General features: G+C 42.3%; 1 protein-coding gene across 26 annotated transcripts in view; it reads right to left on the bottom strand.

Annotated features, from left to right (window-relative positions):
- LOC135489360 (actin-binding LIM protein 1-like) overlaps window positions 1–16,680 on the bottom strand; it is a 46,851-nt gene extending 30,171 nt beyond the window's left edge. For all 26 annotated transcript variants that reach the window (XM_064774676.1, XM_064774682.1, XM_064774680.1 and 23 more), the window contains exons 1-5: window positions 16,489–16,680; window positions 9,067–9,162; window positions 6,416–6,599; window positions 1,078–1,298; window positions 708–772 (exon numbers count right to left, since the gene is read on the bottom strand). In XM_064774676.1, the coding sequence (XP_064630746.1) occupies window positions 708–772; window positions 1,078–1,298; window positions 6,416–6,599; window positions 9,067–9,162; window positions 16,489–16,492 (570 nt within the window). In that variant the 5' untranslated portion in view covers window positions 16,493–16,680. The remainder of the gene's footprint in view (window positions 1–707; window positions 773–1,077; window positions 1,299–6,415; window positions 6,600–9,066; window positions 9,163–16,488) is intronic.
- Window positions 16,681–17,711: the final 1,031 nt, after the last annotated feature.

Genomic DNA, 17,711 nt, shown 5'->3' with positions numbered 1-17,711 from the left:
ATGTATGCAAACTAGCCAAGACTTTTCGACATCTGACACAATGATGCCCATTTGGTGAAGAATGACTTGAAGATCATGGCCTATGTGCATGGTAACTTAAGAGCAGATCCTCCGACAAGGAGCCAAGACTGCACAGACAGAACAGATGATGTGACCAGACTTGTTCAATCACAATTTGCCAATCTGCTCTCTCCCACTGAAGGGCTCAGTTCCTCAAGGGAAGTTTTCCAATCATCTGGGCACACTATGAAGACAGATGCACAACCACACTTACACAAATTGACAGCAATTAATCCAAATGAATAAATGCACAAATAGAAAGCTATAGATAGTATCACATCGCAGAACCGTCACCATCAATCTCAATCAGTCTATTGAACAAGACATCAAATCGTTTCCATCGGCTCATCATACATTACAATTAGGCTGGCGGTAATTAGCGTCAATTAACCCTAATTATGTTAATTATTGTTCATTTCTTGTTTGCTTGATCTCAATGTGATATGCTCAATGGCTCTGTACCATTAAGTAAACATATTGGGACAGCGCTGATGGGATGATTTCATCTAATTGGTTGAAATAACAATACGTTTGCACTTGTTTGAGGGAAGTATCACACTGCTGGTGTGAAGCGGGTTAAAATGTCACCACTTCAAACACCTAACTCTTGGCCTGCAGCACCCTGTTGTATCTTTGTAGGAACATACCTGCTGTTCACTAGGGGTCAGCACCTCTTCATTGTTGTCTAGGAAAGCTGAGTCACCTTCTGGTGCTGAAAGAGACAAGAGGAAACAAAAGGTTAACATGGAATATTTTGCAAAAATCAAGGTTGTGTTTTGATAAGTGAAAGGAACAATTCAACTTTGAATTTGACCCACACAGACAGCAAATACAGTACATGTTGAACTGATTGATATGGAAACTCTGGCGGGTATATGCTACTTGTTCTTACGATGATACACTTCTTGTGATGCTGCTGCTGGTTTTCACTGCCAGAGATGGTGCGTGGTGTGCAGCACAATACCAGCACTTGATGAACAAATCAACAAGTAAAACGTGGAGCGTATGAGAACTTACAAGTGTGGTTGAGCTCTGGAGCCATCTCTCCCTTGAATGGTGTTGACGTCCTCTGCGGTTTCCTCCCCTCACGTTCAGTCGCCTTGCCACCACGTCTTCCACTCTCAGGACTTGGTGATCGCCGTTTAGGTGCCTTAATTGCTTGGATCTTCTCTGCGCATGGTTTACAGTAGTATTGTTGGCCATTATAGGTCACTTTATCACCCGGCTCAAAGTCTTTTCTGAAAATATACACAGCGGAACATGCATAAGAACTCGGGAGATGGACCTGTACTTTGATGATATCTCACTCAACTACAGAATGGCAGCACTAACAACATCCCACCATCTGCAGACACTGACTTGTCTCGTTGAAAGGAAATCACCACTCATCACTTAATTCAAGATTTATGTATCATACCACGCGCGCATCCAGATTATTGAGGAAATTTACACTTCATGCACTTGAATTCCAATACTACAGCCCATCAAGTAGGCGGAGCTGATCTTGAATGAGTCTATCGGTTGTGCAGTTTTCCTCACTTATCAACCATCACTCAGATTCCAAGACACTTTCTGTGTTAGCATATTCATGCCATGCAAACTGCAGACACGAATAGAGTTCTATCACAAGATATCAGACCAGCTTAGCTCATCAGCAAGCCCATGTCCTCTCTCAGCCAGAGTTGCATTGTCACATCCTAAGAAACTAGAGCTGGTTCATGCCGAAAGTCACTCCCATCAAATTTCCCTGTCTTACTTCCACCCTCCCCAGAGTAGTTATCCTGGGCCAACATCAGACGGCCCACACAGCAACAGAACCGCTTGAGCTAATCCTCTTCTGCCAATACTTGAATTGAAAGCACCCAAGGGAAACATTGCAGTGTTTCACACAGATGCCTTGCCTGATAAATGGAAGGACCATTTGATGGCGATGCTGAATGGCACTTGATATTCACATCAAACAAATCATACAAAAAACCAGAGCTGACAAGTATTCAGCTTAGCATTCAGACCTCGAATCTCTGGGCGAATAGCTCCACACCACACCAGAACCCAAATATATGATAAAGAAAGGCCATTGTTTGTAGCCAAGGAGAGGTCAGAGGATGATGTAAGCATGAGCAGGTCAGCAAGGCTTGACACCACAACATGTTCAACATTTTGAAAAATTTCAAAGTCACTACCACCTTGGTAAGGTTAAAGGATTAGGAGGTAAGCAAGGCTGTCTCACCAGGGTCAATGCACCTTCTAGAGCAGTCCCCTCCTCAGCAAGTCATACTGTTGGTAGATGAAACAGGTTGAACCTGAACCCATCATCCCAGCATCAATACAAGTATGTTGGTATTGCATAACATGTCCAAAGGCCTACTTTTCATGATTCATGATTAGTTCATCCTGGTTCCTCTTGTTGATGAGAGGTCTGATTACTGACATTCATCATTACTATGTAGCATGTTCAAGCGGCCTTCAACTTCAAGGCCTACCTGACCAATACAAGGATACATACACCAGATAAGCCACATTAACCCTTTCACATCAAGGTATTTCAGATTGTTTGTCTACCACAAAGGCTGGTGTGGCTGTTGCCCTCGCCTTCAGGTGCTGTTAACTCTCTGCAATTCTAAGATCTCAATTGGCCTGTCACTCAGTCAACAGAACACCCAAAATTCAATCATTTTTATCAGAATGTTATAAATGAGGGCCAATGTCAGCTGGAATAGGTCTAATTTTGCAGGACATACAATGAGGCAATGTCATTCACAGTTTGGCACCAGTTGAAAAGTTCACATTATTTATTGTATCATTACATATCAATAGAGAATGAACCATACACAGAAACATCATTCTAATAGTTTCATTTATCATTGGGAAGGTATTCAGGTAGGCCTATTGCTCTAATTGCTATAGAGCGTTTTCAAGGACAGCCATATTGGGGGGCAGAACAATGATTTGTCATGCCTGACTTCTGTCATGGTCACTTTGGCCTTGCTTTCTTTTGTCTCTCCTCCAGCATGGCAGGTAATGACTTCCCATGAAACTACTCTATTGCACCAAACATTTCATTCAGAAGTAGCTTTAATCCCCAAAGACTGCCACACAATGTGAGGAGAAACCAAGAATGACATAATCAGACCTACACTTTGAACTGCTTTGTATTATGAATTGACTGTAGAGTTGTGACAAATCAAACAAAGAAAGACAATCACACATCAGGAATCAACGAAACCTGGTATAGCTACTGTTGTGACCCTCCTGAACTGGTCAGAATTGATTAGAACTCAAACTCACTGGGAGTATCTATACGCGTATTCCTCTCAAAAACAAGAAAAGAAAAGCAAACTGTAACTAGTGACAGTCAAACGAAAGGTGTAACATAACACAGAACATTGTGCTCTACACGAGAATCACTCAGAAGTGTTAACAAATAAAGGAACAAAATCGAAGGTCATGAATTGCCACAGGGCTAAAACAGATCTCCTTTTTGTAGAGATAACATTGTTGCACATTAGAAAAGATTATGGAACCTTGAAAATGAGCCACCCACAGGCTGCCCACAGTGTAATCAAAATGGAGACTTCAATACATTGAAATGGGAGGTCCCTTTTTTCACTGAAAACTGTGTAGGTACCAGTTTACCAGCCCTTTTGTCATGACTTTATGAATTTTGTAAGCTATTCTTCTCCTCTTTATTACATTCATTGAATATGCTGAAACCTGTAGTAAATAGCTCTCAGAACTTTCTTGTCTGTGATAAGAACAAAGAACATTCTAGGGTAGAACCGTGTTTTTCGAGCCCTGTTGCTTAGCCTGCAGGTACAGATCTAGAACTAAGGACCTTCCACTACCATGTTGATGAAATCTACCATACTTACACAAAGATGCTACGCCCCAAGCTCGTGCTGCGCTCGCAGAAAAGAGAGATTGAAAGATAGGATTGATAAGAGAGGGCTATCTTGCTAGCAATTGACACCATTTTATTGAATCCTATATAAAGTTTAATGCATTACAGCATACGACTGCCTCGCCTATTGCCTAACTCTACAACTGAAGCTAGACATGACTGATGCCGTCAGAATGCCAGGTATTCATATATTCAGCTAATCCAGTCAGTGCTGGTACGAATAGGAGATAAATGGCCTGGCTGGCTGGCTGCTTTGGAGGGGGTTCAGAGTGCTATTCAGGCAGCTCCGGTAAGCTGGTCATGTCCGAGGGCTATGGCCGAGCAGGTCTGAGCCAGTCTCTATTGTGCACTGGCACTTTCGCCAGAATAAAGAAGAAGTGTCTGAGTTGCATTGCAGGTGTGGTTCTTTCCAGCTCATATCAAGATTAAACTCTACACAAACCTGGCAAAAGTTAACTGATCTCACTGGAAATGAAGGCAATCATATAAAGAATATATATCACAATAATGCATCGACTTCAATGATCTACAGGTGTGAAAAGAACAGCTCAACCTGAAAACTCAGTGCTCTATAACCATCCCTCCATTCCAACATCATCTTACTCGCAATCATCTTCTTCTTTCTTGGTGTTTGACTGTGGAACCAAACCTACGTTTCTTATCAACCTGGCTGTTGTCTAGTGTTCCTCTCCTGATCCCATTGGGCCATTGTACCATTGGGCCATGTGGCCAGTCAAGATTGCTCTGGTGTTTGGAACTGGTGTGTTGCTCTGGCACTGACGTCTTGAGCCCAGCCCACACCACTAGATTAGCCCTCCTGAGCTGTCTGACTAAAGATGTGGCCAGAAGGACCGCACTTCAAAATCAAGACAAGAGGCGGGGATCTTGAGAAGAACTTGAGTTGGTGAGCTGGGTCTGCCGACTTTGAGACTGCATGAGATTTTAACATTTGAGATGACCAATATAGAATGCAGAAAAAGATATCACTACTTCTTTGGCCTAATGAGAAGTGCTTCATCTTCAAATGAACAGGTATTCATCCTGTCTGAATGTAGCGTATCCTCAGGCCAAACACTAAAATAGTAGGCAATCTGGATAACATAGGTAAGCTTGTCTCTCAACTAAATACACCAATTACTTTATCACACACTCAACATCATCAAAGGTTTTCACTGAGCAAAATATAGCCTGCATGCTGAAGGAAGAATCTGCTCTTGACCAATAAAATGCCTTGTGCAGACACAATATGCCTCACCGATGTCCCACATGAAACCATTGGCATTGCACAACCACCCGAGTCAACTGGGAATGATGACATCATGGATGGTCTAATGACCATGGTAACAAGGTTGACTTGAGTCAAATGTCTTGAACTGAATAGCAACACACCATCAACACGACAACAGGTTGAGGAAAACCTGCACTCTCTATATAATACTAATAGCTCAGGTAAGCTGTTCAATACATGATACAGCCCCGACCTAACTTTATGCTGAAGTAAATAAGCAGACATCAAAAAAACTTCACCAAGGAGGAAGCGCTGACTGACAAATGAAGCCAAAGTAGTAAGCAGCCAGTTCATCATCATCATCATCACTATGTCGGGCGCTGGTTTACATCCTTTCAACAACAATCATGTCACATCCCAGCTTATAGATGTTTTATGGAGAGGTAGACTGTTGGCTGGTGGTTGGTTGGTGCCAGGGCACTTTGTAATTGTGAACTGTACAGGTTTATTGCTTATTGCACTGCCAACAACTGCCCCTATCAGGATGAAGAAGACAACAAGGACCAAGCCCATCGCACACTCAACATTCATCTCATATTTTTTCATAACAACATTTCATCCTTTGTGACAATAATGCAAGTGGTGGACAGCACATGATCCACCAGGCTAGATCTATAAAGCAAATTGGCCACACACTATGAGCAGCAAGAAGCGTGGTGAGTAATCCACGATCTCATCAGAAGGCATGTCGCCTCCAGGGTGCCACTACACATGATGGAACACTTCACCACCAAGTGAGTAATCCAGCCTCACTTCCAATGTTCAACAAATGGATTTTTTACGCACAACTAAAACCTTATTGAAATTCATCGAGTAACATACTGATCACAGCTGAGCATAACAAGGGCCTGGTGCCACCTCTTCATCATCGAATGAGTAATCATGCCAACTCCAAACATTCATCAAATCAACATTTTTTGTATCACCACTCACTGCCGGGCACCGCTGGTAACTTTTTGTAATTCACTTGGCAACATATGACCAGTGACCACTGACAGCTAAAGAAGGCAGCAGCAAGGCCATAAGTCTGTAATGAGTAATTAAGAGTTCAGTGACAATGTCAACTGGACTTTTTTCTTATTGGAGTGTAGGTACCTGTCTCATTCCAGAAGCCCCCAGTCACCTTCACCAAACTAGGAAACATGTGCAAGGATTGGTTCTCTCACCTGCATTGGTAACAGTGGAAACACTCTTGATGAAATGTATTCCCGAGGGCCGTCACAACCTCTCCCTCAACAAACTTGCCACACGTGTGGCAGCGCGTCCCAAACAACTTCTGGTAATCATCCGGGCAATAGTAATCTCCGTCTTTGAGGAAGAAACCTCCAGAGGAGAGCAGGGTCGAACATGCTGCAATGAGAAGAATTCATAAAAACATTATAAAACAACCTTGTAACAAGTAGCACCAGCTTCTGGCATTCAAAAAGCCTCCACTCAAGAGTAGGGCTGAACATGCTGTAAAGACAACAAGATGACTCATTACCTGAAAAACAACATTCTCTAATCTTATGACCACACTTGTGACATTGGGAACAGAATATGCCTACTTCTTGCTTTCAAAAACAATCATGTCACATCCCAGCTTTTAGTTTCTATGAGATGTTTGTTGAGTATGAATGCTTCCACTGAAGCATTTGAATTGCTGATTGATTACCACTGATGGATGAACTATCTCCACAGGATAGATGGTTTTGATAAGGTCATCGTACATTGCCACATTGCCTGCCCTCTGATGTGTATTTCAGATTTGAATGGGACTCAAAATCAATATCTCAGCTCTACAGAGTCTAGGATCAGCAAGAAGAGCTCCAGTTACAAGGTGCCTTGAGAAGAAGCTTACAAGCTCAGCTGACAGAAACCTAATGATGCAGCTCCTGTTGACTGGGACACTGACTTCAAACACAATCACCTTCGTGTATTCTACAGCAGAATTACAATACAATACAATACAATTTCTATCTGCAATACATATTTTTCACTTATTGAACTGCAGTAAGCCTAGTGTCACTAGCAGGCTAAAACTTGTTGTAAGTCATTGCTAACTGAATGCCTTTCCTTTGGAGATTTGCATTCATCTTTCTCCACACTGGAAAGTGCAAATCTCATTTATGTCAAGGGTTGGAACCAATCCAGCCTCAACTTCTATTTGACTGTGCCCCACCTCCTCATTTTCCAGCACACTCACAAATGACACTGCATAGCAGTATAAAGCATGTAGCAATAGATGAAAGCATGCTAGTTGGGCATGCTTGTCACACTGTCCATAACCCCATTCTATGAGATGTTTGTTGAATGTGAATAATTAAGGGAACACAGTGTAGTGTTATAGTAATCAATTAGGTTATCAGGTTCTGTATAGAGCTATTTACAACTGTCAACACACACTATTGTATGCTTGTAGACGGATTAAAAGCAGACATGGCAGACAGGTTTTACCATGACAGGTGTGGCGATGATATCAGCTTGTACGTTGTGTCTGCCAAACTGATGGTACAGGACCGAACTAGATAGAATATCAGACCATGGTCTTCACTAACATGACAGCATTGAGGATTATCAACCATCATTGATAGTGTTATCTAAAAGAATACAATATAGAATGCGACTGTCTGGAGAGGCTTCTGTCGGATGAACTAAACATCCCTAATGTAGAAGAAAAACACCCACGACAAGTGGTTAATAAAGCAAGCCTCGAGCTCAGCTCCCAACCACTACTGCAATGAATGGATGTATGTTCTTAGCTATACATAGCTGAGGGCTGCCACTAATGGAGATTATCAATAGTAAACATCAGCGGCAAGCTTCTTATAATTACATGTGGGAGACTGCTTCAAATAGCATTTCATATGAACATTGATTAATGCCAACCAATGATCATTCTGTATGTTGGAGCATCGCATAGCCGCCCAGCGATTAGATGGTCTGAGGCAAACGTGCGGGTATGATCACATGATCAGAAATGCCTCGGTTTGTCTCAAGTATTTCCTCATTCAATGGGTAGGCGATCATTCTGTGTCCGTGTACAGACCAGTCTGAACTTCCTCGATATACAAGTGTCAGACTGAGAGGTCTGGCTGGGTGGATGACCTCACCAAGGAACTCCTGCACGGCTTGGCAGAGTGTTTCTCTCACTGTCATACATTCAGCACTTCTTCTCCCATGCCTGTATCTGGTGAGCATTTCTGTGGCCCAGGAAAGTGACAAGTGCAGTAAGGTGACTGAACAGTTGCCAGGTGTGCATTATGAGCAGTGGCATGAACAGGAAGCTATGCTAGGCCTTGTCAGTAAGAACTACATTAGCCTAGTTCTCATTCACTTGCTCTTTTAAAGTTACCTTTGCTAACCTTAGAGGCATCCGAGCTCATAGTACAGCAGGCAACTCAATCAACTCTATTCAAGTTGTTAGCATAAATATCTGGATACAGTGTAGTTAATCACATGCTTCATGTGCTTGAGTGAATGATTCTGTGCTGTGATATTGGCAAATCAAGCATGAACTATTGAAAAATAGGTTCACTATCATACTTGCTTCCCTAAAAGATTATATGAAGAGCTTTTCCCAACAACAAGTGGAAAGACATTTCAATATGGAAACTATACAAACAATTAGCAAGCAACAACTGAGTTTTGATATGTTTTCAAAACTGGGCTGAGGCCTGAATTCCACTCCTCATTAACTTGGGAATGTCGATACCTAGCTTCCTACGCTCAGTAAACATAACTGGTTGTAACAACAGTGGACAAGGATTCAACACTAACAACACAGGGTTGTCGACAGCAAGGAACCACCCCACCAATTCCCTCGGCTTATACCCACCTTTACATTTGAAGCATTCTGAGTGGAAATACTTGTCCTGTAACTTCAACACCTCTCCCTTGCATTTTTTCTTGCACACATGGCAAACCACTTTGCCTGGAATGAGAAAAAGAAAATGTTACATTCAAAGTCAATAGTACATGTTCATCTGATCAAAGGATGGGGTGCCTAACTTTTAGCTAACACCAACACTGACTATGCTGCAAGATGACTACAAGTATTGTCTTTGTCTCATTTGCTAAGACAGAGACTGATCAGGGAAAGGCCAAATATCTGACATTCACCTGCATCACCCCATAGTTATGCATACATAGGTATGTTATGGGTATGGGAGGAAGCTGTGGTCATTGGGCAATCCTTATGAAACCTTGGTGTCTGGTCAATACTCCACACACACCAAATCCTACAGCACTGTAGTAGTGACAGTGTACCTTTCAACATCAATGTCAGGACGAGCATGACAGTTGAGTTACAGTGTTGAGTGAAGTTCTGGCACACTCCTGCGGCAGTCCATTCGTAATCCTGAACATGGGGGGGGCAGAGGACTGCGGCTGGATTCTGACGAAATAGCTCATCGGAAATCAGTATGAGGACTTTTTAATAATGGGACATCAAGACAGTTACATTATCCACTAAAAAGCCTTCAGGCCATCGTTCTTTTACAGGAATCAAGACTTTCCTCTGCTCGTCAATCCTGACTCCAGCAACTTCTCACACCAATTTAACAAACTATTACTTACTAATAGTAAATTGGAAAGCAAACACTATAATAAGTGTATTATCCATTGTTAGGGCTCATTATTCAATACAATACAACAATAGGGGTCATTGTCTAATATTATGCCAACATCAACATTGTTTAGGCCTAGAGCTCATTACAATCACTTCAGTCACCACAACAATGACAACAAATCAATTAGTGCTTTTTTGTCCGAGCTTTATCTTCTATGCAGTGTTTTCAGTTTAGGGAGCTGTACGTCTGAGTCCCTAATACTTTCCTTTTACAATGTCTGAACCCTATAACAGGTCTCCTTACTGTAGATCAGTTATAAAACTGTCTACTTTATGCATCCAATTCAGATCCATTCTGCTATATGAAAGGGTACATGGGATCTGTAAGAGGAAAAGGCAGAGTGGGATAACAAGCTTGCAATCAGCCTGCCAAGACACCAGAGGGTTGAGAAAGCACTCTGGTTTGTTTCTTGTTAAGTATTTCAGTGAACTCAAGCCTGCAAAGAGAATCTGCTCAATAAATCAATACAATTTTTCTGCCAAAGCACTGTTTTTACAGTGATCTGACGCCTCTCCCAACCACCTGAGCTCGGTTTTGTTCCTATGTATACATAAAGATACACACAACATTCATTGCCAACCTTTGCAGCCAACACTAGTCATCCGCACAACATCCGAGATGAGAGATGATTGAGTGGAAGATTCTGAAGCAGTTTTCAGGCAAAACGAGGCTTCTTGATATCATCCATTCGTACATTGTCTGGGCAAGAATGTCTTGGTGAACAACATGTTTTACTTGTGGATTATATCCGATACCAAAAATAGGATAGGACTACTTAGGAGAGAATAGCACATGTAGCAGGGCAAAGAAATCAACATGAAATAGACGCCCTATGCGATAATGGGACCATTTCTGGGCCCCGCAGCAAGCTGATCAATTTCTGTCGGACACCAAGACAGACAAAATTCTTTCTAGGGATTCTCAATTTGAAGAAGAAGTCAATTGAGTGGCGGAGTGCAGAGCCGTAACACCATCTACAGGGAGTTGGATGGTGTCTGCTTGATTTATCAAGCTTGAACCTGACGTCATTCCCAGGATGAATCAGCTGAGATGACATCGCTCTGCAATTGATCATCAGTGACTTTCAGAGTAATATAGCCATGCTGGAGTGACTCTGAGTAAATATTCATACATGTCATCACGAACCACTGCACTACCATGCCTCCTCACAGGGATCCGGTGCAAGTTGTCTCTACAGTTGTGAAGGTGATGATGAGCCACTCTTGATGAGACACGCCTGACTTTGAGCAAGAGCTGGCCTGGTACTGCTTTTTTTCTCTACAACAACCATGCTGTCAACTGTCGGTCATCACTACAAGTACAATGACCATGTAAAGGCAATACACAGACCAGCATTCATGCCATTGATCAAGGTCTCCAATGTGGTACCGTGTTTGCCTCCCAATGCCCAACGTTTGGGCAACCGATTGTCACTGCTCTGATCCTTGTTGTAAGGGAAGGAACACTAGAATCAATCGCTTGTTGACATGATCTAGAACTGACTATTCCCGGTAAACCAGTTTCTGTGCGACCATCTGCCACGCCCCATAATGCAACACAGACCCAGGAGCAAGAAGAATGTCCTCTCACTAATCAATACTGCAGCTATAAATATCACATGTGCAGTCTGAAGGCTGAACCTGTCAATAGTTCATGCAGTCACCGTACACACTAGTACATTGTGTCAACTGCTTGTGTGGCTCTGATAACACTGCATTTCACTTGCTTCAAATATCAAGCTCAATTCAGTAACACCACAGAAATGTGATATTTGGTGAACAATCACTAGTAGAAGACAATGACAGATACATGCTGAGGACTAGGGGCCAGTCTATAAAATGCACATCGCAAACTGTGAAACAAATCTGTGGGGGTAACCCTTGGCCTAGCACTACCCCAAAATTCTTTTCACATACAGAACCAAAAACATTCTATGTTATCGCTGGCCGTGTGTTTTTCCTGTAAAGTGTAGGTTGTATAGTATTATCTGAAAGGTATAAAACTGCTCTTCCACTCTCATATTAGACCTCAGGACACACCAACACATCAGAGAATATGTATCGTCACAAGGAGTTTCTCACATTACCTGTACATTTCCTCAACCAAAAACAAGCGCATGGTCCATCTCCAGGCATGATAGTATCCGAATAAGCCTCAGAATCACATCACTCTTTAGTCGAGAGTGTGGGAAGATTCTACTCGAGGCTCCTAAATTACCTAAATGGGAGGAAAGTCCTCCTTGCCAAGCCAGAACATAGCTGACCTGATGGCGAAGACGATAAGCAGCATTTCATCTCATTTACTCTTTATTCTCAATTCAAATTGCATTCAATGAAGCAAATATTTAGAGATAATGAGGACATGAAAACAAGACCTTTGACTTGTGCATCTTTTGGAATGCTCTCAAGGCCAACGAGATGAGACTGTAGTCTCTTTGTGAAGATAACTCCAGCCTCACAGTACATCACATACTTGTCTGCAACAAGTGGAGGAAACTGGTGGAGGATGTGATACCAAGTAAGACCCTGGTGTGGGAGGATGAGCTTATATCATTGACAGGTGTAGATAGAATACCTTAGCAAGCAGAGAAACTGGTGGAGTATGTCTAGCCATTCTCCAACAGCAGGCCTTTCAATTAAAATACTCTAATCCCAATGCCTGCTGTGGAAAGATGCTGGTGTTGCGGATTCATTGCCAAAATAAACTATCACTTGGGGAGTGCGATTGGTTGATGGTCATGAGATGGATACAATCCGCAAGGTGGGTTATGGCTCTTTACCTTACATAGATTGAATTATGTCAATGACCCGAGTTTCCTTTTGTCAATAACCTCCCGTTAGGATTGAAGAGATATTAGGGCCTAGTTGTGCACTGCAGTGAGTGGTTCAGTTAGGTTAGATCAGTCAGTCAACATTGCACTCCACCAAGCAACTTATTATTCCAATTCACAGTGCCGCATGAGCAACACCCAATGGTGGTGAAATGTCATGACAGAACCCAAGAACCACAACTAATGGCAATCGCCTTTTAATCACACATGGGTCCAAGAATTTGTAATTTATACTCTTTTTTGTCCTTGAAAACTCCTGAACAATAGATCTCCATAAGATCAAGATCTGTGAAGAATATGTAAGTGGGTAGTGTCATAGAACAATTGCAGGACTGGTCAGTCCACTCTAAGGTCACCAAGTCATTCAAATGACCAGTAACAAGGCTGTGACAACTGTGGTCTGCCGTGATCATATTGTCAACCAAACACAGTAGGGGCCTTGTACAGAGTTCAGGGACTGATAGATGCAATATGGGAACCATAGACTTGTGGTCTGTGAAGAATTAGTCAGACCCAGAGTGATAACCTGTCCAGCAATCATCAGGCATGTCAGAATTTGAAGATTATCTGCGCTGAGGAGTGGAGATCAATATTCCATGTCTAGCCAGCAAGATGATGGTCAGGGAAGCGGCTCACATATCCACCATGATCTCGACAGTAGGTGCTCCCAGTCATGATGCGCCATGACCTATGATGCAAGAGATCATTCACTTGCAGACTGGTACTTAGGGATGCACCATCAGTCACCTTATTCTGAGCTTTATTTGAACAAACATCACCAGCCATCATGACAGTTCACAGCTCTAGTCATAACTTCATAACCATCCAAAACCCATATTGCCACCATGACCCCTATTAGACCTAATCTACTGATCATCATTTTATAAATCACTATCGTCCTAATTGGAGGAGTAATAAACTGATTGAGCTGTAGTGTTTTAATGTTGGCAGTGTCATTATCAGTGGTGTCGCCAGAATGATATATTGCCATCAAAAACGAGTTATAATTGATTTGTGACCGTCTGGGAAGCACTGGAGTTTGCTCAATAATTTCATTACATAACAATGCATGTCCCACCACTGTCCTTACAATACATGTATATGTGGTGGGTGGTGTAGGCGAACATGTTCTGCTGCAGACCCATATCTATAAGTCCAACATGAGTGAGGTTCATGGCCACATTTCATTGTGCATTGGACAGCACCTAACTAATAATCTTCACCTGTCTATTGTGTAGGCTTACAATCAGTGTGGTGATGAATAAAATACTGGTTCTGTGCCACTGGAAATTGACAACAGACTCGCTGGATTCCTCTGTGGGATTGTGAAATTGAGGGGCAAAAGGCTTGAATTGCTCACCTGAGCACTTCCTTTTGCGCTTTGATTTCACCGGGCCACAAAGGATATATTTTTTGTTTGTTGGACTTGTTCAGATAATCAGAATTCCACTAAGTAAAGCACTAAGCAGGTCATGTTGGTACCAAGCAGATAAGCCTCAATGACACTTGATGTATTCAGATTCCACAACAGGCAGACAACAGTGAAGTGAACAACCACTAGGTCTCAACCTGCCATGCTGAGAACAACATGCCAACATTTACTGTGACAGGTCACATTTGCCAGCAGGCAGCAGGTACAACTGGTCCTCAGGCTCAATAACAACTTTTGTATTACATTCTCGTGCATCAGACCATGTACACCATTCCATGTATTACATTCTCAGATGTGCATCAGACCATGTACACCATTCCAATATCATATGAGCTGTTGACTTCCATGTTCATTGTGCATGCCAATAATAACTGGGCCTCAACAGCTGCCATGAATACAAAGTGGACAAGCTTTTTATAAAGATATTTTCTGATGGAATGAACATACAATGCTCTTGCCACCAAATGAGCGCTGTCGTCTGGCCTTTACCTAAAGGGACATAAGCAGCCTGGAGACTTCAATGTGTGACAAGCAATTCAATCAATGGCATGGACATCTTTTTGACTACACCCTGTATTTCTAAGCCTTTCAACCAAGGCAGTGATAATACTGTCCTAACACCAAATGTCTGTTAAGTCCATACTAACTTCACACTTAGCAGCTCACTAAATTCAGAACTATAGTTATGAGACATCAGATTCAGAACCACCAAAAACACAGAAATAGCAAAAAGCTTGGCCGAGGTCATTGAGCATGAGAATATCCGCTGTGGTTTTCTAAAACCTTTTCAATAAGATGTGCTCTTAATTAGCTTTATGAAGAATGTCCACCCAACATACCCAAGGTTAAAGAATGTCACCTTTCATGTCTGTCAACCAACACAAGAGTGTCTTGACACCAACCAATCTGACAACAGATCATGTCGAGTCTATTTCTGAGCATGTTGAGACCAAAGTAAGTCAATTCATGATATGCCACGCTGGCACAGGTTTACAAGGAAACTTCACTTAGAACAGACATGACAGTGCAGTATCGCCCAGTTCTATCTATTTCAGCAGTGACTGTGTGGTCACATATGTACCACGTTTTTGTGTTCCCTGTGCCTTTAGATTTGGGTTTGTTTGGATTCTGGAGACTACATCCATCTGGGCTGATGTCAACTACAATACAACAAAGCCACCAAACACATAAACACACTCAAGCAATCAATCTTCAATGGACTGCCTGTTCTGCTGAAATCATAGGCCATTGTCATCCAATCACACCCTTCCGATACAACTACTGACCCAGTGACAGCTATTGTCTCAGAGCTTAAGCTTAAGACTAATCCATAGACTAATAGAGAGCCATGGGTGAACCTGATCAGAGAGTAGTACTCACCAATCTATTTCCATTGACTGCATTCAGCCATGGAGTTACTCAACTGGACAGTCCAACTCACTCATGACGTCTGATAGCAGTGGCCAAGCAAACATAATTACCCAGACCAATAATTGATGTGGAGTAACTTTTCTTTAGTCTTGGAGATGAAATATACAAGCTAAACTGAACGGCCAAAGCTTTAACAAGAGAAATGTTGGTCCATTGGTCATTTGTGACAATATTTACTTATATCACTCATCACTGGACATCACCACCTTCACTTCAGGTGGGCCAGCTCATCTCGTGGCGATGTCAATTGTCATTGTCGAAGGATTGGTTTTTTCTTCCTTTTCCTTTAGCAGCACAAACGTGTCAACGAGATAACAGGATTGACAGGATGCAAGCATCAAATGTAGCACATCCCGAGACGTTGAAAGGATAACAGCCAGCCTTCCATTTTATCATTATCAAACAAAATCTGAAAGTGACTGAAGGTCAAGTAAAAACGTCCCTCCTCAGACACTTCCTGTTCCCACATTCCAGGACCTCGACGAGTTACGACAGGTCCAGGGTGACTATGGAAGCAGATTACCACAGCTAAACCTTCACACCGACTGAATGAGTTTGGAACACCAGCCACAGACGCTCAGGCACCGAGATAGTAACACTGCATGAATGAGAGATGGAGGGTGGCGGCCATATTGAATTGCTAATACACAGAGCAGACACTCACTTTTACGAGATAAGCCATCAATAAAAACCGGCATTCAATTCCAAAAAGATGCGAAAAACGACGCACTGCTGACATGCTGAGCGCCACTTGACTCAGTGACAATAACAGCACATACAAAATCTCTAACGAGATGAGAATCGCCGCATTAAGACGGTCTAAACAATTTATTCGGGAAGAACCCATAATTTTTCTTGCCTGCCCCTCCTCTCTTCTGAGAGATATGGAATGGATGGCATCGAAAAACAGACTCCAGTAAAACACCGCATACTCACCCATTTTTATTAATTATAAAATAGTGTCCCGCTTATTATATCGAGATGTATTCTATGTATATCCAAAGCTATATCAGGATCTAATAAACGAGTTATTTCCTTGCATTATCGAGCTAAATTCACACAGGAGTTCTCACAGAATATCACCAGCAGCCGGTGCATCCGCAATTTCCCTGAAGTTCCGATGTCCACCAATTTTCTGGGGGAAATCAAACATGGCCGTTCGTTGGTGCAAATGACGTCACGGAATGGAATTCCGTTCATTATCGTGTCATCATACCCACGTGTTGTTGTTTATGCTTTGGACCAGGACTTTTTTTCGTTCCTTGGGCTTGTGAATTTGAAATCTGTATCAATTTCCGTTTCTTTTACAGATGCTCATGTTTAAGCATATTGACTTAATCTTTGCTTGTGGGGTATAATATAATAATAAGCTGTGTTTATTACTATATAACCTTCGTCAAGTCACCGGGAAACATATCACGAAATGCTTTATTGCTTAGCCCATGGGAATCATTACTTCATGTTGTCAACACTGTGGAGAAGCCAGGGCTGATTCGGCCTGACTGTGACACTCTCATCTCTCTCACCATGTTGACAATTTGGCAGAGCAGCCAAGACTGATGTGGCCTCAGTGGCTGTGACTGTCTCATCTCTCTCGATCATCATGTTGTCAGCACGGTGGAGCAGCCAGGACTGTCAAACAGTTGTATGAGCTCACTATGTACTCGAACGCCCGGAATCAGTATGTGCTGGAGTCTGCAAAGTTTGGGTGCGGGGTATGATAATGATGATAATGAAAATGTTTACATCTACACATGGATGATTTAATAGATAACAAGACAAGGAAGAAGAAAAAAGAAAAAATCTTTTTGGCAGATTCACCGGGAGTCGAACCCGTGACCAGCCGATCCACAGTCAAACACCTTCAGCGCTGAACCGTCAAGGCTTTCATGTTGAAATGGAGATTTTATTCGCACCTTATATGCGGTATGCAAACGAGCGCGCCACAATAGTGACAAGGTCCGGCGCGCAGGTGGCAAAGTGATTAGCCGAAATAGTTCCAAGTAATCGCATATTTCGATAGTTGTACAGATTTTTCTCAACATATCGTATGTATATACCTCAGTGATATAAAAGATTATCTTTGCAGTTGATTTAACGTTTTAATGACCTTTTTTAAAAAGTTTTTCAAAATCGAGGTCAGCAGGGTCAGACACAAT

The sequence above is a fragment of the Lineus longissimus genome, chromosome 6, assembly GCF_910592395.1.
Source record: "Lineus longissimus chromosome 6, tnLinLong1.2, whole genome shotgun sequence".
In the NCBI taxonomy this organism is placed as follows: Eukaryota; Metazoa; Nemertea; class Pilidiophora; order Heteronemertea; family Lineidae; genus Lineus; species Lineus longissimus.
This window is presented reverse-complemented; position numbering and strand designations above follow the sequence as displayed.